This window comes from Salmo trutta, chromosome 4, assembly GCF_901001165.1.
Source record: "Salmo trutta chromosome 4, fSalTru1.1, whole genome shotgun sequence".
Lineage (NCBI taxonomy): Eukaryota > Metazoa > Chordata > Actinopteri > Salmoniformes > Salmonidae > Salmo > Salmo trutta.
In genome coordinates, this window is record NC_042960.1 from 37037864 (window position 1) to 37064627 (window position 26764).

The 26764-nt window shown below is 42.7% G+C and overlaps 1 protein-coding gene across 2 annotated transcripts; it reads left to right on the forward strand.

Annotated features, from left to right (window-relative positions):
- The first annotated feature begins 347 nt into the window (after positions 1 to 347).
- Positions 348 to 23628, forward strand: LOC115192307 (BTB/POZ domain-containing protein KCTD1-like). 2 transcript variants are annotated; one of them, XM_029750648.1, is made up of 5 exons: positions 348 to 427; positions 10366 to 10559; positions 10773 to 10917; positions 11117 to 11422; positions 23296 to 23628. In XM_029750648.1, the coding sequence occupies exons 1-5, from the start codon at positions 419 to 421 to the stop codon at positions 23455 to 23457; spliced, it is 816 nt and encodes a 271-aa protein (XP_029606508.1). In that variant the 5' UTR covers positions 348 to 418; the 3' UTR covers positions 23458 to 23628. The 2 variants fall into 2 exon arrangements, with proteins under 2 accessions (XP_029606508.1, XP_029606507.1); XM_029750647.1 differs by lacking the exon at positions 348 to 427 and adding an exon at positions 7115 to 8644.
- Positions 23629 to 26764: the final 3136 nt, after the last annotated feature.

Here is a 26764-nt window from a genome sequence, read left to right on the forward strand (position 1 = left end):
ATTTTGTCATTATGGGGTATTGTGTGTAGATTGATGAGGGAAAAAATAAATATTTGAGCAATTTTAGAATAAGGCTGAAACTCAACAAAATGTGGAAAAGGGAAGGGGTCTGAATACTTCCCGGATGCACTGTAATATAACTATTATTGTGTAGGGTTGATTATTATGAAAGCTATAAATGGAAGCCAGAATCATATTGATTTGATAGAAGTTGTTGTCTCTCTTGTGTGTGTGTACAGAGAATGGAGGAATAGCCTACATTTGTTTTCTGATCTTAGCCTGAGGGGCTAGCGGAGCCTCGGAGCACCTGTTCACTGTATGTGGTTGTCTTCCCTCCCTCGCTAGCCTTTTCGCTCTGGTGCGCCGGGGAAGCAGCATATCGCCTGGATTCAGATCAGGAAGCCAGGATTGATGTTGGATGTTTCAGGTAAGAACTGTCTGAGATTGGGTTAGTTTTTCATTTCCTCGTACAGGCTGCGGAGTTGGTTAGACGAGCAGCGGTGTTTTACACATGTGCTAGGATAGTGGACAAGCGCTACAATTTGCTGCCAAAATGATTCATCACTTGTGGTGAGGAAATTCTGAGCTCTGTAGCCTTGTTACGTGTCGCTGTCCATGGTCCTGCACATGTAGAGGATGCTGATGGCTTGTCTAGGGTTGCTGTCCAGGTCAATGTTATGCTGAAAGGACATCTCCCTGGTGTGTCCCATGTGGGAATGCCTTATCATGGCACTACTCTTTATTCAAATGTAAATTTAAATATGGAAATAGAATAATGACAATATGTTTTTGTTATACTGCAGTTGTATTGTTCCAGTTAGCATCTCATCATACTTGCTTCATATTTCCCCACACTCTGGGACTGTGTGTGTGTGTGTGTGTGTGTGTGTGTGTGTGTGTGTGTGTGTGTGTGTGTGTGTGTGTGTGTGTGTGTGTGTGTGTGTGTGTGTGTGTGTGTGTGTGTGTGTGTGTGTGTGTGTCAACTCAGGGAGTGATTTGAGTAAAAACTTTGACTTTTCAATTTATTGAGAAGTCATTGAAAATAAATGCCCAAATAAATGTTCAATTATTGAATTGTAATTTTAGTTTTCTTCCTGAAATGATTGCCTTCAATTCAAATTGAGCCCAACCTTAGTGTGTGTGTGTAGGTGTTTGTGGTGTACGGATGTGTATGTGTGGTTCCTTGCACTCGTGCATGTGTGCGTGTGTGCGTGCATGCACATTTGTGTGCGTGTGTGTAGAGGTAGTGGAGCAGACAGTGCATACTGTATAGGATATGCAGTCAGCCCTGAGCCATCCAGTTGTTTGGCATGTCATTAATAATGGATCCTAGAACTCATTAAAGCTGAAGTGACAGCTTGCTATTTACACCGGCTGACAGGGAGAGAAATATGCTTAAAGATGCACATTCCGAAAACCTTCTGTACTCCAGCTGTTTAGACCTCTTCAGGATAATGACATGTTTCAGGAGGATAGAATACCAAATATCTGATCAGAAAGTATATTTGATAGAGAGTAGGTAAGGCATTAAAGGTGTTATGTTATATTGATATGTAGGCTTACTTGACATGTGGTTATTACACTGTTGTAAAGTCTTTGCACTAATAATGATTGTGCAGTTGTGTAGGTATTTTGTGTTATAATGTTCTTTATAAACTTGGTGGGTCGAGCCCTGAATGCTGATTGGCTGAAGGCGGGGGTATATCAGACCGTATACCACTGGTATGACAAAACATGTATTTTTATTGCTTTAATTACGTTTGTAAACAGTTTATAAAAGCAATAAGCCACCTTGGGGGTTTGTGGTATATGGCCAATATACCACGGTTAAGGGCTGTTCTTATCCACGACGCAACGTGGAGTGCCTGGATACAGCCCTTAGCCGTGGTATATTGGCCATATACCACACCCCCTCGCACCTTATTGCTTAATTACATTGTGCATGTAAGGGATGGTATTCTACTGTCTGTGTAATTAGTCTTCAAGGTTTTCCCTATATTCTTTGTTGTGACAAGTATTGCTTTAGTAGGCTTTGTATGTGTGCAAATAGTTTCCGAATTAGTGTGTGTGTGCACCTGTTGTTTGATTTAGTGTATGTGTACATAGTGTTGCAGGTCTCTCCTATGGGACAGACAGATAAACAGAGTGTTTGTTCCTGACTGTGTTCTCATTACAAACTACTACTGGAAATCATGGCTGTTGTAGTCAGTAATGAGTGTAATACCATGCCCAAACCAGACATGCGCATGCGTCTGCCATCGTGCGCAAATAGATTTTGTCCCCCCACACCAAACGCGATCACGACACGCAGGTTGAAATATCAAAACAAACTCTGGACCAGTTATATTAATTTGGGGACAGGTCGAAAAGCATTAAACATTTATGGCAATTTAGCTAGCTAGCTTGCAGTTGCTAGCTAATTTGTACTGGGATATAAACATTGACTTGTTATTTTACCTGAAATGCACAAGGTCCTCTACTCCAACAATTAATCCACACATAAAATGGTCAACCAAATCGTGTCTAGTCATCTCTCCTACTTCCAGGCTTTTTCTTCTTTGGACTTTATATGGCGATTGGCAACTAACTTTCATAATAAGGTGTATTACCACAAACAACCTCAGTTCATCTTTTTTTATCACCCACGTGGGTATAACCAATAAGGAGATGGCACGTGGGTATATGCTTCTAAAAGCCAATGAGGAGATGGGAGAGGCAGGACTTGCATCGCGTTCAGCGTCACAAATAGAAGTAACTTCTATTTTAGTGCCTGGCACGTTGGCGCGTGCGAGCAGTGTGGGTGCAATGACTGAATAACATGTATGTTTAAATTCATTTTGCAACCCTCGCGCACACAACACGTTCGGTTTGGGCAGCGTGTAAAGGGCAGGTGTAGAGTGAGGGCTTTTTGTTTATAAGAGAGTGCACACATACACACACACACACACACACACACACACACACACACACACACACACATATGCACATACCGAAGAAATTGATATGCTCACACACTCTTCCACACACCCACAAACATACCCCCACAAACTAACACATCCCTCTACTCTTTCATGCCAGCCCTAGGCTACGGGAGCAGCTCTAGCTATCACACCTTGGTGTTAATTTCCCAAGGTTTTTGACAAGGAGCCTCAGAGCGAGAGAGAACCTTGTTCTTTGTGTAAGTGCTTTTTCTTCTACAGCTTCTCCCTATCTCTGCAGATTAGTCAGGGAGTAAATTACCTGCCTGCACACAAAAAAGCGCAATCCTACACACTTTGCTGCCACGTGGCGCATAGATCTCCTTTTGAAGAGCGGCCATGTTATTTCCTCAAGCCCCGAAGGCTCTCCTGGCATGCAAATCATCATAAAATGAAATGTAAAACTCCATATTCTGGGGCCCTCTTCTTATCATCAACTGCACAAGCGGCATACAAATCAGGTTGGGATCAGACTCCACGGCAAAGGTCTCAACTTAAAGAGCTAGCTAATTGCTAATTGGGTATGGAGTTGCGAAACGAGGTGCTGCTAACAAGAATTAAAACGTGGGTATTTTTTCTTATTTTTCTTATTTTCCAAACGTCTCAGCCATCCTTCCTGGTGACATGCCTGGGAGCTGGAACATAGTCAGAAAGAAAAGAGGTTTCAGGAAGGAAGGATTCATAATGACTGTTTCTGTAGGGCAGTGTTTGCTTGTTGGTTGCTTCTTCCCATACCTGACCCCTTCCCATAATGGACCCAGATTCATATTAATCCTGGACAAAAAAAAAGCATTCTAAATAAAAATGTCCATTAAAAGTGATTTTCAGTCCAGGACCAGGCTTAATGTGGGCTGGGAAAGGGCCCTCAATGTGTGCTCATATTAATTTCCTCACATACTGTACATAACATTTTGACACAATCCCATCACAACACACTCACTCAGGAAATATGTTTATATTGCTCTGTTCTATTCTCTGCAGTGCTGTGATGGATTGAAGTGGATCATGCTGCTTTTTCAATTGTAATAAATGCCATTAACACACTCCCCATTGATACACACTGTCGAGTCTGTCTGCCTGACGATATCCATTACTGCCACCTCTCACACATAACACCAAATCCCCCACGACATCCAGCACTGTCATGTAGCAGCAGAGATAGTCTGAGATTTGTTAACTGTCATATTATACTTGAATTTAACTAACAGCTTTGTTAGGTACTTGGCTTCTCACAGGTCTTCCTGTGTTGTTACTCTGGGTATAGTTGGCGAAGATGGTCATTAACAACTCTTTACTCCATCTTGTTAGGGGAAAGTAAGGGAAACTTTTAGTGTATGTCTATATGAACCCTAAGTGGGCAGCATAAGAAGTCTATGGACCTTCACAAGGGTAAAAGAGTTAACCTATTAACCTTAGTTGGAACAGCTCATACTGTCCTCATAAGCTGTAATAGCAGCAGCGTATGGAGGACATATGAACCTAAGGTAGCAGCATAACAATGAACGTACACAAGAGCAGCATCAGAAGTATGTACAGTTGAAGTCGGAAGTTTACATACACTTAGGTTGGAGTCATTAAAACTCGTTTTTCAAACACTCCACAAATTTCTTGTTAACAAACTATAGTTTTGGCAAGTCGGTTAGGACATCTACTTTGTGCATGACACAAGTCATTTTTCCAACATTATTTCACAATTCCAGTGGGTCAGAAGTTTACATACACAAAGTTGACTGTGCCTTTAAACAGCTTGGAAAATTCCAGAAAATTATGTCCTGACTTTAGAAACTTTTGATAGGCAAATTGACATCATTTGAGTCAATTGGAGGTGTAACTGTGGATGTATTTCAAGGCCTACCTTCAAACTCAGTGCCTCATTGCTTTACATCGTGGGAAAATCAAAATAAATCAGCCAAGACCTCAGAAAATAAATTGTAGGCCTCCACACGTCTGGTTCATCCTTGGGAGCAATTTCCAAATGCCTGAAGGTACCACGTTCATCTGTACAAACAATAGTACGCACGTATAAACACCATGGGACCACGCAGCCGTCATACCGCTCAGGAAGGAGACGCAGTCTGTCTCCTAGAGATGAACGTACTTTAGTGCGAAAAGTGCAAATCGATCCCAGAACAACAGCAAAGGACCTTATGAAGATGCTGGAGGAAACAGGTACAAAAGTATCTATATCCACAGTAAAACAAGACCTATATCGACATAACCTGAAAGACCGCTCAGCAATGAAGAAGCCACTGTTCCAAAACCTCCATAAAAAAGCCAGACTACGGTTTGCAACTGCACATGGGGACAAAGATCGTACTTTTTGGAAAAATGTCCTCTGGTCTGATAGGACTGTTTGGCCATAATGACCATCGTTATGTTTGGAGGAAAAAGGAGGAGGCTTGCAAGCCAAAGAACACCATCCCAACCATGAAGCACAGGAGTGGCAGCATCATGTTGTGGGGGTGCTTTTTCTGCAGGAGGGACTGGCAAAATAGGTGGCATCATAAGGTAGGAAAATTACGTGGATATATTGAAGCAACATCTCAAGACATCAATCAGGAAGTTAAAGCTTGGTCGCAAATGGATCTTCAAAATGGACAATGACCCCAAGCAAATTTCCAAAGTTTATTGGCTTAAGGACAACAAAGTCAAAGTATTTCAGCGGCCATCAGAAAGTCCTGACCTCAATCCTACAGAAAATGTGTGGGTAGAACTGAAAAAGCGTGTGTGAGCAAGGAGGCCTACAAACCTGACTCAGTTACACCAGCTCTGTCAGGAGGAATGGGCCAAAATTTACCCAACTTATTGTGTAAAGCTTGTGGAAGGCTACCCGAAACGTTTGACCCAAGTTAAACAATTTAAAGGCAATGCTACCAAAAACGAATTGAGTGTACGTAAACTTCTGACCCACTGGGAATGTGATGAAAGAAATAAAAGCTGAAATAATAATCATTCTCTCTACTATTATTCTGACATTTCACATTCTTAAAATAAAGTGTTGATCCTAACTAACTTAAGACAGGTAATTTTCAAAAGGATTACATTTCAGGAATTGTGAAAAACTGAGTTTAAATGTATTTGGCTAAGGTGTATGTAAACTTCCGACTTCAACTGTACCTTCACAAGGGCAACAGAGCTAACCTATGAGCCTTTATAACAGTTCATAAAGCCTTTATAAGTTGTAAAAGGAGCCTCGTATGGAGAACACCATGTATGAGGCTGTATTAAGGTCATGGGTGCCCAGGGGAGAAGCAGTGCTCTTAGCCTGGAGGTACAGCAGGGTGATGATGTTCTATATTAAAAATAATGTAATATAATTGCTTTGCACTTCTGAGGAATTGGCATTTATTCTCAAATCAATGCACAAGTCTAACAACACATCTCACATAGCACTCAGATGGAGTACTGTAGAAGACAACCAGGAAAGTATGTCCAATAAAGAGTTGATGTATATTTTCTCCAGACCTGTGCATCTCTCATGTCCCTGTGCAGCGAGAATTATGTGAACATGCTGCATGGTTATTATCTTATGGGAGATGAGAGAGAACACATATCACTGCAGTTACAATATGGATCTTTAAAGCTGCATCCTGTCAAATCAAGCTGTTGGAGCTGGCAACACTGTTCTAATAGGCAGGTGTGTGTGTGTGTGTGTGTGTGTGTGAGTGTGTGTGTGTGTGTGTGTGTGTGTGTGTGTGTGTGTGTGTGTGTGTGTGTGTGTGTGTGTGTGTGTGTGTGTGTGTGTGTGAGAGTGTGTGTGTGTGTGTGTGTGTGTGTGTGTGTGTGTGTGTGTGTGTGTGTGTGTGTGTGTGTGTGTGTGTGTGTGTGTGTGTGTGTGTGTTAGTCAGATATTGCAGTAGTTCATTCCAATAAAGCAAGATCTGAAACCCTGTTAGATATATTCCATGCTGCTTGTGAATGGTCCAATATGCAGTCCAATACCGCAGCCTTTTTTGGGAGCGCGCTCCCTTTACCCACTAGCAGCGCTCGCTCCCTGCACCTTTAAGAGTGCGTTCCTAGCTGAAGGTCACTAAACACAAAGCTCTCGCATCTCTGTGGTCCAATATAGCGCATGCGCTCTGCCTGAGGACTGCTACACAGACTGCAATATGGCGAGAATGCCTGGCAGCGCAGACTGCTCTAGTGACACAGCGGGGACAGAGCGGGAGGAGCACATGAGTTGCCCGGAGACTGAGAGGAGCGGAGATGAGGAGGATGATGAGATCCAGGAGGTACAGATCACTGGGGAGGAGTACGGGGAGGATGAACTGGAGTGGGAGGCAGAGTGCGCAGACCCCAGCAGCTGCTCCACTATGGAAACAGAAGCGGTCCTTATGCGTAGTACGGAGCAGTGCAGCGGTTTGGGACCGGGAGCGGACCCTGGACTGTTTCACATCCCCGGACTGGACTTGGATCCGGAGGGAGACCTGCAGCCGTCTGACCGCTCCAGACTGAGCGAGAACACTCGCCTGGCTACCAGGTATGCGGTACGGATCTTCCGGGAGTACCTGAGCGAGAAATCCCAAAGTCCTGACTTTGAAACTCTGGACAAGGAGGCGCTGTGCGCGGTCCTGCAGTCCTTCTACGCGGAGGCACGCTCTAAGAGCGGCCAGCTCTACAGCAAGTCTTCCCTCATTAGCATTCGGAGTTCTCTTAACCGCTACCTGAATGAGCCACCATACTGTCGCACTCTGGATCTCACCAAGGACCCGGAGCTACGCAGCGCCAACCTGACCCTGGCCGCGGTCATCAGAAAGCTGGAGGAGCAGGGTGCTGGTCCCGTGGTGCAGAAACAGGCAATCACGCGGGCGGACCTGAGAAAACTCTACACCTCCAGTGTGTTTAACATCGATACGCCATTCGGGCTGCTCAACAAAGTGTGGTTCGAGACATGCATGTATTTCTGTACGAGGGGGCGAGAGAATCAGCGCGAGCTGGAGGAGGATTCATTCGGCCTGGCCATAGACGAGAATGGGAGAAAGTTTATCTATTTCAAAGCACTGGGGCCATATCACAAGTCTCGCTCCGCGTGCTGGAATAAAAAGAGACCAGACCCGGATGAAGATACTTTGCCGCGCATGTATGAGACGGGAACTGAGTTTTGTCCATATGCCAGCTTTGTAAAGTATGTCTCAAAACGGAACCCATTGTGCAAAGCATTCTTCCAACGACCACGAGACAACTGCTGCGCAAGCGACATAACATGGTATGAGAACAAAGCCATTGGTAAGAACCTGCTTGGCACGAGGATGCAGATGCTGTCGCGTGCTGCCAAACTGTCAAAGACCTACACCAACCACTGCATCGGCGCCGTCTCCATAGCAACGCTCAACAGCATTGCCGGAATAGGGTCAAAGTTGGTGTCACTTCAGATTGCCTCGGAAACAGTCAATGGTGGCGTGCAGTCTCATCTCCAGCTTGTGATCCCGTACATCCAACAGGTTACAGACACAGTGGAACTGAAGCCGCAGAGAACAACAAGGAAAGCTCGTGCTCTCTGCGGTTTTTCGGGACCTCCTTCTCCTAAGAAGCTCTGTGTGCGTCCCGGAGAACGTGCAATGTCCCCTGTGGTCATAGTGGACGGTACAGAGCCCGTGGACATCCGACCCCAGGAGCCCCACAGTCAGCAATCCGCTCCTTTACTGACTGACGTGGTATCCTCGCAGGTAATAGAGTTTCATACAGTGCACCGACAGAGATTATGCTTTAGAATTTTTAAATGTAATGCAGGATAAGCTTACTTATAGACAGCCTCTCAAAAACATCCTCAGATTTAATGCGGAAACGAAATGAGTGCGTAATAGGTTATGTCGCGATTTGGTCACGCACCATTTTCTGTGTTAATGAAGTGTTTAAGTGTATAGAGACTTACATCATTTTCGATTTACTGTGAAAGTATTGACCTGTAGGATGTGTGTGGGTTTTTGTATTCTCTTTGGGTGTTCTAGGTGCTTTAGTAAAGAGGTCATGAACATTGTGCTTGCATTCCAAATGGTACCTTATTCCGGATGTAGTACAACTGCATCTTGATTCAGTTTAGGAATCTAATGTTGAATTTGTTAAAGGAGAATTGCATTTGTTTTGATTAAATGTACACATTTATTGTGGTGTTGAAATTGTAGTTTTTGAAATTGTAACCTGTAGTTGTTGATTTCTTTTTTATTGGAACGTCCATGTTGAAATTGTTGTCCTCAGAGCACCATTGACAATGAGACCCTGGTCTCAATGGGCTCTCCTGATTAAATAAAAGCTCAATAAAAATAGGGATTAGGGTGCCATTTGGGATGCACCCTGTGAGTGCAGAGGAGAGGACAGTAGTGAGTTTTCTTTGGGACTTTGTCTGTTGCTATGGGTTACGGCACCCCAGGCCCACAGTTATTAACCATGCACCACAGTGGAGCCGGCAGGGGTAGAGCCAGAGCGTGCAAGCTCTCACGGACACACACACACACACACACACACACATCTCTTATACCCATTCGCCTAAAGCTCACATTTTTCTGAGACACAGGCACTATAATGAAAAATAAAAGTATGGAAGGCTGTCTCAAGTATCTTTCCTCTAATGACAAATGAGTGTGTGTGTGTGTGTGTGTGTGTGTGTGTGTGTGTGTGTGTGTGTGTCCAGTCTCTTACGAGTTTCATGTTTTTGAGCCATTCCTCTAATGAGCCTGCCTGTTATGTGGCCCCGGGGAGATGGACATGTCTGCTGCATTACCAACAGCTCTGCTCATCTGATTTCTGCTTTATCAGCTACATCTCTCTCTCCCTTTATCTCCCTCTATCTCTGTATATCTACAGTATCTTACTATTTACTGTGTTCTCAGCTTTAAGAGGCAGACTCTGACCTGCGGCCATGGCTGTCTTTCTCCCTGACTGCACTTACCACAGTAAATGCTGACCAGTAGACTTTATAGCTTGTTAGTTTTTCTGAAGTGCAGATTTTTGTGAAGCATTTACAAGGGTTTTTAAACCCTCGTCGATAAGGTAATGTCCTCACCTGTCTCAAAACCTCACCTGTATAGCAGAGGAGCGGAGGAGGCAGACTCCTATCTATCTCTGAGCTCCTTTAATTACACTCAGATCTCTCTTTGCAACCCAAAGCTACCCCTGATATACACACAGACTCTGAAAAGGGCAAATACACTCTTCGTCATGCAGTGCAGTGCATCGTGAGTTCTGTGCTCAAAGCGTTGACGCAGTATGAATGAAGTCTCAGTCTACAACTCCTTACTAGTGTCCTGTCTCTACTTGGTCGCTCATGGAAGAACTCTGTAATGCCTCATGTGTTTAACGGTTTACAGTATGTGTGACAAATGTTCATTGGACATTTGTGTACATTGGACAATAAAGTATTCTTCTTCTTTTTCTTCTTCTTGTCTCCCAGGATAGCCGTTATAGCAGCATGGCCAGTAGGCCGCTGGTCTCCCAGTCCCCTGCCTCTCCACTGGGCTCTGGGGGTATCGGGGGCATCCCCACCCCCGCCCAGCTCACAAAGACCAATGCCCCTGTACACATAGATGTAGGAGGACACATGTACACCAGCAGCCTGGCTACACTCACCAAGTACCCCGAGTCACGGTAAGACACACACACACATAGGGTGTTTGAGATCAACTACATTGAAGTGGATTGCACAGTCACTGATCTACAAATGACATTGCATTCCAAATAACTACTCATTATGTGATCAAGATTAGCGATTCTGCTCCTTGCCTTGCTCAACCTGATCCCCTCAAACATGAACATGCACACTCTGATGACAATCCCAATGATGATATCACCTTCCACCAGGATTGGTCGTCTATTCAACGGGACAGAGCCCATAGTGTTAGATAGTCTGAAGCAGCACTACTTCATAGACCGAGACGGCCATATATTCCGCTACATCCTCAACTTCCTGCGGACGGCCAAACTGCTCCTCCCTGACGACTTCAAAGTGAGTACCTCTGACACTGAGTGAGAGATACTGGAAAACCTCGTCCATAATTCCTTTCTGATAACATAGTGTGTGTAAAACATTGTGGGTTAACTTTTTAAAAGAATCTGATTTATCATTGCGTGTGTGTGTGTGTGTGTGTGTGTGTGTGTGTGTGTGTGCGTGCGTGCGTGCGTGCGTGTGTGCGTATGTGTTCCAGGAGTACTCTCTACTCTATGAGGAGGCCAGGTTCTTCAAGCTATCCCCACTACAAGCAGAATTAGAATGCTGGAGGAGTGAGCGTGAGGCCAGGAGTGTGTGGCGTGTGTGTGAGTGTGTGGTGGTGCGTGTAGCTCCAGAGCTGGGGGAGAGGATCACTCTGAGTGGAGACAGGGCTTTGATCGAGGACGTGTTTCCAGAGGTCGGGGACGTCATGTGTAACTCCATGAATGCAGGCTGGAATCATGACTCTACTCACGTCATACGCTTTCCACTCAATGGATACTGTCACCTCAACTCTGTACAGGTAACATGACAGACACTACCCTTACAATACCACTGCTTACCATGAAAATAACTACCCAACATCCTAAAATAACAGATTACGTCACCTCAACTCACAACGAATAAGGTCACCTCAACTCATATCACATTAACCCACCTCAACTCTGTGTAGGTAGCCTTAAAAACATGCTCCAGAACTTTTAGCGACTACAAAGTATTTTTTATCTTTGCGCTGGATGTGTCAATGTGTAGTTCATACATGCATAATCTATGAGCAGAATCACTGTTTTACCTCAATTAGCCATGAAATCCCTAGTTTGAAAACAATAGTTTTTCTGGAAGCTGTGCTGCGCCATTTTCCCTACATTTTCTACCATGTGGACCAGCCCCCTAGCAATTTGAGTTCAACCAATGAGCTTCAGCCCCTCACCATTTGAGTGACAGCTAGCAAGAGACACATCATGCACACACAGCAGAACGAGAGAGAGCACAATGACGTGGTGTACATATCTGCACATACGGTATGTGATGTAGTACGCAATGTTTGGGTAAACCTTTTGGCTTGTGAGTGTTACTTTCAGAACTACTGGCTAAAAAGTATACAAAATCTCTTTAACTCCATATATGTAACATCTCACTAACCAGTACCCATGGCATAAGCATAGTATAACCTTAAATAACCTCATACAGGGCCAGACCAACCAGGGGAAAGAGAGACTAATCCTGTTTAGATATGAAAAATATAGCCATCGGCTACCAGGTCTGCTGGAATGATAGGAGAGAGGAAGAGTGAGAGTCACAGAGAGAGGGAGGGAGAGTGAGAGTGAGAAAGAGACAGACAGAAGGAGGCAGGGGGAGAGAAAAACAGAGCGAGAGAGAGATGGAGGCAAACAAAGGTTTCTATTGTACTGCCTGCGACAGTCACAAAGAAAGAGAAGGAGAGAGCGACAGAGTAAGAGAGAGAGTGAGCGAGAGAGAGAGCTAGTGATGGAGGCAGACAGAGAGGATAGAGTAACAGCTGCTCCTTCAGGGCATGCTAATGGAATGTCATCTTGCAGCTATAGAGAGAATGTCTGCCTACCAAATGGTACATCATTACCTATTTAGTACACTACTTTTGACAAGGGCCTATAGTGCACTACATAGGGTGTCATTTGGGACACTTATATTTTTATAAAAAAAATTTGCGTCTGTGTCTGCATCTGTTTGTGTTGTATGTGTGAGTTGTCATGAGAGAGGGGATGTGTGTTTTTAGATCACAGTGAGATGGCTGGCTTCTGCCTGCTCAGAAACAAACTGTGACCCCATAGGGAAAAATAATGTATTGGACTATATTTCAATAAAATATTTAAATATATTGGGATAATGTATTTAGCAATTATATAACTAAATCAAATATACAGTGTGTACGTATTTGTAAAATATATGTGTAAAATACACAATCACACCTCACAATATTCTCTACCCCGACGATAATGTTGAGTCGCTATGGTACAATTCCTTGCGAAAGTATTCACCCCCTTGGCATTTTTCCTATTTTGTTGCCTTACAACCTGGAATTAAAATAGATTTTTGGGGGGTTTGTATCATTTTATTTACACAACATGCCGACCACTTTGAAGATTCAAAATATTTTTTCTTGTGAAACAAACAAGAAATAAGACAAAAAAAAACCCGGAAAACTTGAGCGTGCATAACGCTAAGTCAATACTTTGTAGAGCCACCTTTGCAGCAATTACAGCTGCAGGTCTCTTGGGGTATGTCTCTATAAGCTTGGCACATCTAGCCACTGGGATTTCTGCCCATTCTTCAAGGCAAAACTGCTTCAGCTCCTTCAAGTTGGATGGGTTCCACTAGTGTACAGCATTCTTTAAGTCATACCACAGATTGTCAATTGGATTGATGTCTGGGCTTTGACTAGGCCATTCCAAGACATTTCATTGTTTCCCCTTAAAACACTCGAGTGCTGCTTTAGCAGTATGCTTAGGGTCATTGTCCTGCTGGAAGGTGAACCTCTGTCCCAGTCTTAAATCTCTTGAAGACTGAAACAGCTTTCCCTCAAGAATTTCCCTGTATTTAGTGCCATCCATCATTCTTTCCATTCTGACCAGTTTCCCAGTCACTGCCGATGAAAAACATCACAACAGCATGATGCTGCCACCACCATGCTTCACTGTGGGGATGGTGTTCTCGGGTGATGAGAGGTGTTGGGTTTGCGCCAGACATAGCATTTTCCTTGATGGCCTAAAAGCTCAATTTTAGTCTCATCTAACCAGAGTACCTTCTTCCATATGTTTGGGGAATCTCACATATGCCTTTTGGCAAACACCAAATGTGTTTGTTTATTTTTTTTCTTTAAGCAATGGCTTTTTTCTTGACACTCTTCCGTAAAGCCCAGATCTGTGGAGTGTACAGCTTAAAGTGGTCCTATGGACGGATACTCCGATCTCCGCTGTGGAGCCTTGCAGCTCCTTCGGGGTTATCTTTGGTCTCTTTGTTGCCTCTCTGATTAATGCCCTCCTTGCCTGATCCGTGAGTTTTGGTGGGCGGCCCTTTCTTGGCAGGTTTGTTGTAGTGCCATATTCTTAAAAAAAATGTATAATGGATTTAATGGTGCTCCGTGGGATGTTCAAAGTTTCAGATATTTTTTTATAGCCCAACCCTGATCTGTACTTCTCCACAACTTTGTCCCTGACCTGTTTGGAGACCTCCTTGGTCTTCACAGTGCGGCTTGCTTGGTGGTGCCCCTTGCTTAGTGGTGTTGCAGACTCTGGGGCCTTTCAGAACAGGTACAGTGGGGCAAAAAAGTATTTAGTCAGCCACCAATTGTGCAAGTTCTCCCACTTAAAAAGATGAGAGAGGCCTGTAATTTTCATCATAGGTACACGTCAACTATGACAGACAAAATGAGAAAAAAAATCCAGAAAATCACATTGTAGGATTTTTTACGAATTTATTTGCAAATTATGGTGTAAAATAAGTATTTGGTGACCTACAAACAAGCAAGATTTCTGGCTCTCACAGACCTGTAACTTCTTCTTTAAGAGGCTCCTCTGTCCTCCACTCGTAACCTGTATTAATGGCACCTGTTTGAACTTGTTATCAGTATAAAAGACACCTGTCCACAACCTCAAACAGTCACACTCCAAGCTCCACTATGGCCAAGACCAAAGAGCTGTCAAAGGACACCAGAAACAAAATTGTAGACCTGCACCAGGCTGGGAAGACTGAATCTGCAATAGGTAAGCAGCTTGGTTTGAAGAAATCAACTGTGGGAGCAATTATTAGGAAACATACAAGACCACTGATAATCTCCCTCGATCTGGGGCTCCACGCAAGATCTCACCCCGTGGGGTCAAAATGATCACAAGAACGGGGAGCAAAAATCCCAGAACCACACGGGGGGACCTAGTGAATGACCTGCAGAGAGCTGGGACCAAAGTAACAAAGCCTACCATCAGTAACACACTACACCGCCAGGGACTCAAATCCTGCAGTGCCAGACGTGTCCCCCTGCTTAAGCCAGTACATGTCCAGGCCCGTCTGAAGTTTGCTAGAGAGCATTTGGATGATCCAGAAGAGGATTGGGAGAATGTCATATGGTCAGATGAAACCAAAATATAACTTTTTGGTAAAAACTCAACTTGTCGTGTTTGGAGGATAAAGAATGCTGAGTTGCATCCAAAGAACACCATACCTACTGTGAAGCATGGGGGTGGAAACATCATGCTTTGGGGCTGTTTTTCTGCAAAGGGACCAGGAAGACTGATCCGTGTAAAAGAAAGAATGAATGGGGCCATATATCGTGAGATTTTGAGTGAAAACCTCCTTCCATCAGCAAGGGCATTGAAGATGAAACGTGGCTGGGTCTTTCAGCATGACAATGATCCCAAACACACCGCCCGGGCAACAAAGGAGTGGCTTCGTAAGAAGCATTTCAAGGTCCTGGAGTGGCCTAGCCAGTCTCCAGATCTCAACCCCATAGAAAATCTTTGGAGGGAGTTGAAAGTCCGTGTTGCCCAGCGACAGCCCCAAAACATCACTGCTCTAGAGGAGATCTGCATGGAGGAATGGGCCAAAATACCAGCAACAGTGTGTGAAAACCTTGTGAAGACTTACAGAAAACGTTTGACCTGTGTCATTGCCAACAAAGGGTATATAACAAAGTATTGAGATAAACTTTTGTTATTGACCAAATACTTATTTTACACCATAATTTGCAAATAAATTCATTAAAAATCCTATAATATGATTTTCTGGATTTTTTTTTTCTCATTTTGTCTGTCATAGTTGACGTGTACCGATGATGAAAATTACAGGCCTCTCTCATCTTTTTAAGTGGGAGAACTTGCACAATTGGTGGCTGACTAAATACTTTTTTGCCCCACTGTATATATTTATACAGTATATATACTGAGATCATGAGACAGATTATGTGACACTTGGATTGCACACAGGGGGACTTTATTTAACTAATTATGTTACTTCTGAAGATAAATGTTTGCACCAGATCTTATTTAGGTGCTTGATAGCAAAGGGGGTGAATACATATGCACGCACCACTTTTGCATTTTTATTTTTTTATTATATTTTGAAACAAGTTATTTTTTTAATTTGACTTCACCAATTTGGACTATTTTGTGTATGTCCATTACATGAAATCCAAATAAAAATCCATTTAAATTACAGCTTGTAATGCAACAAAATAGGAAAAATGCCAAGGGGGGTGAATACTTTTACAATGCACTGTACCTTAAATAAGGTGTTTATTTCGAAAAGTCACTTGAACGTAGAACATATCTGTAAATATATTGTAAGAAATATTAAAATAAAAATGTCCTGAGCTGTCAATCACAATTTGAAATGTTCCCAAGCCCCGCCTCCAACTGACAGAGCAGCCATTGCAATTTAGAATTTTCTCTAGAAGAAGGAGAAGAGCAGCTGCCACCATCAAAAAGCTTTCTCGTGGATAATGGCATTTTATTTGATTATACGTTCATAACATTGAATTAAAATATGTTTTTAACCGGGTGGGTGACAGAGGAAGAAGATCACTTCATCAACTGCAAGCAAGAGTTTTCATCAATTTGCTAACAAAGCTACCTAGCTCCTTCTTTAGCTTGCCATCAACGTGCAGTGTGACTGTCCAAGGTAAGAAAGGTTTTGAAAATTAAAGTTGATAAGAGTTGTCCTGGAATAGAGCCAAGTAGAGTTAATGTCATGTACAGTGCCTTCGGAAAGTGTTCAGACCCCTTGACTTTTTCCACATTTTCTTGCGTTACATCTTCATTCTAAAATGTATTAAATTGTTTTTCTTCCTCATCAGTCTACACACAATACCCCATAATGACAAAGTAAAAATAGGTTATTAGAAATGTTTGCATATTTGGGGAGTTTCTACTATTCTTGTCTGCAGATCCTCTCAAGCTGTGTTAGGTTGGATGGGGAGCTTTGCTGCACAGCTATTTTCAGGTCTCTCCAGAGATGTTTGATAGGGTTCAAATCCGGACTCTGGCTGGGCCACTCAAAGACATTCAGAGACTTGTCCAGAGGCCACTGCTGCATTGTCTTGGCTGTGTGCTTAGTGTCGTTCTCCTGTTGGAAGGTGAATCTTCACCCCAGTCTGAGGTCCTGAGCTCTCTGGAGCAGGTTTTCATCAAAGATCTTGCTTCTGAGGCTCCAGAGGGGCGCAGTGGTCTAAGACTGCATCTCAGTGCAAGAGGCATCACTGCAGTACCTGGTTTGAATCCAGGTTGCATCACATCTGGCTGTGATTGGGAGTCCCATAGTGTGGCACACAATTGGCCCGGCGTCGTCCGGGATTGGCTGAGGTAGGCCATCATTGTAAATAAGAATTTGTTCTTAACTGACTTGCCTGGTTAAATAAAAATAAATAAAAATAAAATTGCTGTACTTTGCTCCGTTCATCTTTGCCTTGATTCTTACTAGTCTCCCAGTCCCTGCTGCTGAAAAATATCCACACAGCATGATGCTGCCACCACCATGCTCACCATAGGGATGGTGCCAAGTTTCCTCCAGGCGTGATGCTTGGCATTCAGGCCAAAGAGTTACATTTTGGTTTCATCAGAACAGAGATTCTTTTTTATCATTGTCAGAGAGTCTTTAGGTGCTTTTTGGCAAACTCCAAGGGGGCTGTCATGTGCCTTTTACTGAGGAGTGGTTTCCGTTTGGCCACTCTACCATAACGGCCTGATTGGTGGAGTGCTGCAGAGATGGTTGTCTTTCTGGAAGGTTCTCCCATTTCCACAGAGGTACTCTGGAGCTCTGTCAGAGTGACCATCTGGTTCTTGGTCACCTCCTTGACCAAGGCCCTTCTCCCCCGATTGCTCAGTTTGGCTGGGCAGACAGTTCTAGGAAGAGCCTTGGTTGTTCCAAACTTCTTCCCTTTAAGAATGATGGAGGCCACTGTGTTCTTGGTGACCATCACTCCTGCAAACATTTTTGTTGTACCCTTCCCCAGATCTGTGCTTCGACACAGTCCTGTCAGCTGTGGGACCTTATATAGACAGGTGTGTGCCTTTCCATATCATGTCCAATTAATTGAATTTACCACAGGTGGACTCCAATCAAGTTGTAGAAACATCTGAATGATGATCAATGGAAACAGAATGCACCTGAGCTCAATTTCGAGTCTCATATCGAAGGGTCTGAATACTTATGTAAATAAGGTATTTTGGTTTTTTATTTGTAAAACATTTGCAAAAAATTCAAAAAACTGTTTTCACTTTGTCGTTATGGGGTATTGTGTGTAGATTGCTGAGTTTAAAAAAATACATTTTAGAATAAGGCTGTCACTTAACAAAATGTTGAAAAAGTCAAGGGGTCTGAATACTTTCCGAATGCACCGTATGTATTTTTTTTTTATTTAATTGCCAAAGCTATTGTTAAATGTTATTGGCCAACCAAGCATTGTGTTGCTTGCTAACTAGCTAGCTTAGCTGGCTTTAGTGAGGGTTGGGTGTCTCTGATACTTGCTAGATTATATCTAGCAAAACATTATCCAGTATCCTTCTGGTCTGAAGCCTCAGCTGCCTATGGACAGCCAATGTAAGTAGTCTTTTGTATCATTTAGCTAGCTAGTTCCCAATGAAATTAAAATTTGTTCATGAACATTAACCCCTTATTTATTCTTCATCTTATGTGGAAGCGTTTCACTGACTCTGTCTCTGCATCATCCACGGGGTAACTGTCAACTTGTGAGTCTGAAAATATAAACTGGAGGTGAAGGAATCTGCATTGTATCAATTTGATTTTCAAATACAGATGTTAACTGCACAGAGATCATTTGTACATTATAATTTGTCTTTCAGATTCCACCTCCCAGTGACTAACATGACACAATTCAACAATGGACCAAGTTATTTGAGCAAAAAATAAAGATAATTGAAAGCACACTTTTATTTGTCAGTCATTTGTATTTGTTAGGGATTTCCATTAGCTGCTGCCACTCTTCCTGGGGTCCAAACACATTAAGGTACTTACATTGCATCTAAAACAAAAGATAAAACATATATAACATATATATAACATTATTACACCACTACATATCTATAATACAAAATGTACAATACCACCATACAACAATATTACAATGTACGTGTGTGTAGAGTGTGTATGCGTGTGTCTGTACCTTTGTGTGTGCCTCTTCACAGTCCCTTCTGTTCCATAAGGTGTATGTTTACCAGATTTATAATCTGATTCTACTGCTTGCATCAGTTACCTGATGTGGAATAGAGTTCTATGTAGTCATGGATCTATGTAGTACTGTGCTCCTCCCATAGTCTGTTCTGGACTTGGGGATTGTGAAGAAACCTCTGGTGGCATGTCTTGTGGGGTATGCATGGGTGTCCGAGCTGTGTGCTAGTAGGTTAAACAGACAGTTCGGGACATTCAGCTTGTTAACACTTCTTACAAAACGAATAGTGATGAAGTCAATCTCGCCTCCACTTTGAGCCATGAGAGATTGACATGCGTATCTTTAAAGTTAGCTCCCAGTTTACTTTTAAGGGCCAACCGTGCTGCCCTGTCCTGAGCCAAATGTAATTTTCCTAAGTCCCTCTTTGTGGCACCTGACCACTCTACTGAACAGTAGTCCAGGTGCAACAAAGCTAGGGCCTGTTGGACCTGCCTTGTTGATAGTGTTGTAAAGAAGGCACAGTAACGCTTTATTATGGACAGACTTCTCCCCATCTTAGCTACTGTTGAATCAATATGTTTTGACTATGACAGTTTACAATCCAGGGTTACTACAAGCAGTTTAGTCACCTCAACGAACTCAATTTCCACATTATTCATTACATGATTTAGTTGAGGTTTAGGGTTTAGTGAATGATTTGTCCCAAATACAATGCTTTTAGTTTTAGAAATATTCAGGACTAACTTATTCCTTGCCACCCATTCTGAAAATAACTGCAGGTCTTTGTTAATAAGTGTTGCAGTCATTTCTGTCGCTGTAGTAGCTGGCACATATAGTGTTGAGTCATCTGCATACATAGACACACTGGCTTTACTCAAAGCCAGTGGCATGTCGTTAGTAAAGATTTTAAAAAGTGAGGGGCCTAAACAGCTGCCCTGGGGAATTCCTGATTCTACCTGGATTATGTTGGAGAGGCTTTCATGAAAGAACACCCTCTGTGTTCTGTTAGACAGGTAACCCTTTATCCACAATATAGCAGGGGATGTAAAGCCATAACACATATGTTTTTCCAGGAGCAGACTGATCGATATTGTCAAAAGCCGCACTGAAGTCTAACAAAACAGCCCCCACAATATTTTAATCATCAATTTCGCTCAGTCATGAGTGATTCATTAAAACTACACCACAGCATGCTGTTGTGATTTAGTACTGTACTTTGTAGTTTTATGAATTTAATTTGTATGTAGCCTAGCTACAGTATGTAAGGTGAAAAGCTACATTTTCCATTCATTAAAATACATGGCAACATATATTTTAAAATATATTTTTGAATATGCACTGAACAAAAATATAAATGCAATATGCAACAATTTCAAAGATTTTACTGAGTTACAGTTCATATAAGGAAATCAGTCGATTGAAATAATTAGGCGTTCATCTATAGGTTACACATGACTGGGAATAAACACACTACATGACCAAAAGTATGTGGACAACTGCTTGTAGAACATCTCCTTCCAAAATCATAGGCATTAATATGGAGTTTGTCCCCCTTTGCTGCTATAAGAGCCTCCACTCTTCTGGGAAGGCTTTCCACTAGATGTTTGAACATTGTTGCAGGGACTTGCTTCCATTCATCCATAAGAGCATTAGTGAGGTCTGGCACTGATGTTGGGCGATTAGGCCTGGCTCGCAGTCGGTGTTCCAATTCATCCCAATGGTGTTTGATGGGGTTGAGGTCAGGGCTCTGTGCACGCCAGTCAAGTTCTTCCACACCGATCTCGACAAACCATTTCTGTATGGACCTGGCTTTGTGCAAAGGGGCATTGTCATGCTCAAACAGGAAAGGGCCTTCCCCAAACTTTTGCCACAAAGTTGGAAGCACAGATTAGTCTAGAATGTCATTGTATGCTGTTGAGTAAACATTTATCTTCACTGGAACTAAAGGGCGTAGCTCGAACCATGAAACACAGCCCCAGACCATTATTTCTCCTCCACCAAACTTTACAGTTGGCACTATGCATTGGGGCAGGTAGCGTTCTCCTGGCATCCACCAAACCCAGATTCGTCCGTCGGACTGCCAGGTGGTGAAGCGTGATTCACCACTCCAGTTAACGCTTTCCACTACTCCAGTTAACGCTTTTCCACTACTCCAGTTAACGCTTTTCACTGCTCCAGAGTCCAATGGCAGTGAGCTTTACACCACTCCAGCCAACGCTTGGCATTGCACATGGTGATCTTAGGCTTGTGTGCTGCTGCTCGGCCATGGAAACCCATTTCATGAAGCTCCCGACTAACAGTTGTGCTAACGTTGCTTCCAGAGGCCGTTTGGAACTCGATAGTGAGTGTCGCAACCAAGGCCAGAGGATTTTTACACGCTACATGCTTCAGCACACGGTGGTCCCATTCTGTGAGCTTGTGTGGCCTACAACTTCATGGCTGAGCAGTTGTTGCTCCTAGACATTTCCACTTCACAATAAAGGCACGTACAGTTGACCGGGGCAGCTTTAGCAGGGCAGAAATTTGATGAACTGACTTGTTGGAAAGGTGGCATCTTATGACGGTGCCACATTGAAAGTCACTGAGCTCTTCAGTAAGGCCATTCTACTGCCAATGTTTGTCTATCGAGATTGCATGGCTGTGTGCTCGATTTTACACACCTGTCAGCAAGGGGTGTGGCTGAAATAGCCGAATACACTCATTTGAAGGGGTGTCCACATACTTTTGTATATATAGTGTATATGCATCTGTTGGTCACAAATAAATATTTTTTTAAGTAGGGGCCTTGATCAGAAAACCAGTCAGTATCTGGTGTGACCACTATTTGCCTAATGCAGCACGACACATCTCCTTCACATAGAGGTGATCAGGCTATTGATTGTGGCCTGTGGATTGTAGTTCCACTCTTCTTCAATGGCTGTGGGAAGTTGCTGGAAATTGCCGGGAACTGGAACACGCTGTTGTACACGTTGATCCAGAGCATCCCAAACATGCTCAATGGGTGACATGTATGTTGATTATTCAGGCCATGGAAGAACTGCGACATTCTTAGCATCCAGGAATTGTGTACAAATCCTTGCGACATGGGGCTGTGCATTATGATGCTGAATTATGAGGTGATGGCGGTGGATGAATGGCACGACAATGGGCCATCAGGATCACATCACGGTATATCTGTGCATTCAAATTGCCATCGATAAAATGGAATTGTGTTTGTTGTCCGTAGCTTATGCCTGCCCATTCCATAATCCCACCATGGGTCACTCTGTTCACAACATTGACATCAGCAAACCTCTCACGCAAACCCACACGCTACACATTGTCTGTTATCTGCCTGGTACAGTTGAAACCGGGATTCCTACCTGAAGAGCACACCTCTCCAACGTGCCTTCTAAGGTGAACATTTTCCCACGGAAGTCGACTATGACGCCGAACTGCAGTCAGGTCAAGACTCGGGTGAGGAGGACGACCACGCAGTTGAGCTTCCCTGAGACGTTTTCTGTCAGTTTGTGTAGAAATTCATCGGTTTTGCAAACCCACAGTTTCAGCTTCCGGGTGGCTGGTCTCAGACAATCCTGCAGGTGAAGAAGCTGGATGTGGAGGTCCTGGGCAGGCGTGGTTACACATGGTCTGTGGTTGTAAGGCCAGTTGGATGTACTGCCAAATTCTCTAAAATGACAATAGAGGTGGCATATAGTAGAGAAATCATCATTCTCTAGCAACAGTTCTGTTGGACATACCTGCAGTCAGCATGCCAATTGCACGCTCCCTCAAAACTTGAGACATCTGTGGCATTGTGTTGTGTGACAAAACTGCACATTTTAGAGTGGACTTTTATTGTCCCCAGCACAAGGTGCACCTTTGTAATGATCCTGCTGTTTAATCAGCTTCTTAAAATTGCACACCTGTCAGGTGGTGGATTATCTTGGAAAAGGAGAAGTGCCTTCTACCAGGGATGTAAACAAATGAATGCACACAATTTGACAATAATAAGGTTTTTGTGAGTATAACACTTTACATGTTGTCTTGTGTTTAATAATTTTGGGCACTGTTTGTGCTATTGTTAGTAACACATTTGCACATTTACACACACATTGGTTTTCTTCCACAGACTGTATTCCTGTATGACTGTGTGGTACTATCAACCCTGAATCAGGCCCTCTCTGAAATTACTTTTGACCACAATGGTGTGTGTTTTTGTGTGTGGTGTCTGTAATGCATGTGTGTTTGATTGACAGGTATTGGAGAGGTTGCAGCAGAGAGGGTTCGAGATAGCAGGGGCATGTGGTGGAGGAGTAGACTCCTCCCATTTCAGTGAGTACGTCCTACGCAGGGAGGGGAGGAGCAACGGACAGCGTGGCCCCACACTCATCTGCATCAAACAGGAAGCACTGGACTAAGCCCTGCCCGGGTCAGGGGTAACAGTGGATGATTGGTCAGGAGAGGAGCTGAAGCCACGCCTACATCTCCAAGGGAACACCAAGAGAGCCTGACCTGAAGTTTGTTTTAGATTTGTAGGGTCGTCGCTAGTTACGACAGCCACAAAGTCATAAACCCCGCCTATTTCTACAATTTCTCTTAAATTATTTGATTTTAAACATAACCCTAACCTTAACCACACTGCTAACCATGAGCCGAACCCTAACCTTAAATTAAGACAAGAAAGCACATTTTTGTTTTCATTCATTTTTACGATATAGACAATTTTGACTTTGTGGCTATGGTAACTAGTGTAAACCGATTTGTTTTTACATAGTCGGTGCTATGTCGGTGATGGTGATCTTACCCACACCAATAGGAGCGCAGTAGAACTATGACCTCTCCGCTATGAACCATGGAAGTCACTGACCTGGCGGTACGCAGCTAGACACTAGCTAGGTTGTCATTAACTTGTACAGTCATTTTTTGTTGACATTTAGAAAGATTGCATAGGAAGTAGATGCAACAATTGCCCGTCCCGGTGTGTTTACATTGAACTGTCTTGTGTTGATAAAAACAGCTAGATGTAATGAGGTTGTTGAAGGGTTTTAAATTATGAATTTTGGCAAATTGTGCATTAATAAAGTGCCCACCTATCTGTTTCATGTCTCAGGTAGCTCGCAAAAGCCAGAATGGATAGAATGCAAGAATTTACTAATATTTTCCATATTTTTATCATTCTCATGTGCCTACTTATCGCCGTGGTCTGGGTCATGGTGTAACTTGCACTAGATAAGATTTGAAACAATTTCATGGTGAAACTTCAAGTTCCAATGTAAAGCAATTCAGGCATTGTTGAAAGTCAAAACATTACTTTACTTGCAAAGAAACACAGTATTTTTTTAGTTGGAAAAATTGATGTTGCAAGCAGTAGGCATTTCGAAATAAATGTGGAGTGAACCTTTATAGTTACGTGATAACGTCACATGCCCACCGTACCTTCCGATTTTTTTGCAATCTTAATTTATTCCATCATCATTTGTCACAATAAATCCACCCCTCGAATGGAATAAATGTATTAGATCTTTCGAAAATGTATGCTACAACTGCCGTTTCCATTACAAATGTCGCAATTTTTTTGCCAACGTTGCTTTTGTTGAATAAACCTGGATCAATGGAAACTTGCCACGTGACTGACACCTCTCTCCCTTCAAGCAGGGACCTAGAGCACACAGAGAGCAGCAACATCAGCACTGTCATAGTCCTACTCATGTTTTCATGTAGGATTATTGTTTCATAGAGTCATAATAATTCATTATAATTAGAATTCATTCAGATTCTTACAATAATGTAAATAGTCATAGAAATGGGATGCAATCATGACTGAAACTCAAAAATTGAGAAACGGCACTGATGAATATGGAAGATATGCAGTTGAATGTTAAAAAGCACAAGTGCAAACAAGCACAGCCATCCTTGTCTGGGAAATCTAAACCAGCCTAAACTAAATAGATATAAGGTCATATGTGGTTCTGTGAAGCTACAGTTATTATTATGAGGCACTTATGGAAGTTTTTCTTCTAGGAAATGTTGTACACCAAAAATATGGTTTTCCCAGTTTTAAGTCTTTAACTTGTCATGAAAATGGAATTCTGAAGAGGTTCTTCATGAGACTTCAACATTTTATATTCATCACATTGATAAAAGAGATGTGTCTTGTCAGAGATTAAATTGATGCATGTTTTATGCTGATTATTACAGAGCAGCAGAGAGGATTTGAGGTCTGTATCAAAACCGTCTCCCTCTGTTTCACTAGAGGAAAACCTGTATGGATGAATGTACCACAAAAATGTTAATAAATGTTTCATACAAAATATGTGTGTGTGTTAACTCTTATTCAGGAAACTAAAGGATGCGAATATTGACTCAAATGTCAATTTTAATTAGGCCAGTTTTACTCTAGCAATCAGGTGAGAGGAACACTCCAATCACTGATCAGAAGACACTTGTAATCTAAACCTTCCATCACTGCAGACTGACGGTAGAATTGAAACTGGAAAGTTTAGGGGGAGGTTTGCATTAACTTTAGATATCACCATGGTAAATATCTCAATTGCTTCAGATTTTAAGAGGAAGTAGTTAATGAATATGCATGAGCAATTTATGAATCTCAATTATTCAGAATTGCTTTTGTCTTCCTGGATTTGATGAGCTGTCAGAGGAGGGAGGGGTTTGTCTTTGATCTGGAACAGCAACAGGAAACGGGGGGGGGACACATGATGATGTGCTTGTTAACATTACCGATGACAACAATCAATAATTTAACAATCACCTAATCAAACAGTAATCACACAACTGAAAATACCCTCACACTATTTGCCCCTGCTGTAACTGGTAGTTATATGAAACAGTTTGCATAGCTGACCTCGATTAAGGGCCAACATTCATTTCTGCTATCAGATCCTGCTTTAACTGGCACACTGTCAATTTGCCTAGCTTACTGTTACATTAGAGGTCAGCAGTCATTTCAACTGAAATAATTCTGATCCATTTCATTCTCTCCTCCCTCCCTCTGTATTTCATAACCCAGGGTAGAGCTGTGCCTAAAGCTCCTCTCTGCCATCTTTAAAGGTAATGGAATAATGAATCTCAAACACATCCCACATCCACAACTCTCCCCGACTCACATTTCCACACGCACACGCCCCAAAGGATCACTATTTTACCTCCAAGCGACCACCTAAAGGTGTCAACATAAAATGTATATGACAATGTGTGAGTAATGAGGCAATTAACAAAGAATCACTGATATACTATAAAAGTACACAATACAGTCAATCAACTTGGTTGGCTATAGATTGAGTCTAACCACCTTCTAACCAACACACACATGATACCCCCACATTAAACCATACCAAGGTACCAACTTGCGTATCAATTTAGTCATGGCCGCTAACATTTCTTAATGAACCAAATCTAAAATGAGGTCAAATCAGGAAGTGCAGTTGCTCTTTGAAGGAGGCCTAGGTAAGGTCAAAATGCCAACTTTGATTAATTATTTCTCAATTATGCTTTTAGATACAAATGTCAAATACATGTTAATACTCCTTCTTTCAAAGGACCATTGTGAGGATAAATGTTTGAAAATCCCTCAAATCATTGTATTTTTTTGTCCTGGTTTTGTATGGAATCCCTCCATAAACTTAATTGAATTGTCACAGGTTTACAATCATCAGGTGACCCATGTAAACATCAGAGTAAGGAATGGTTGTCACAGACATCAATCAG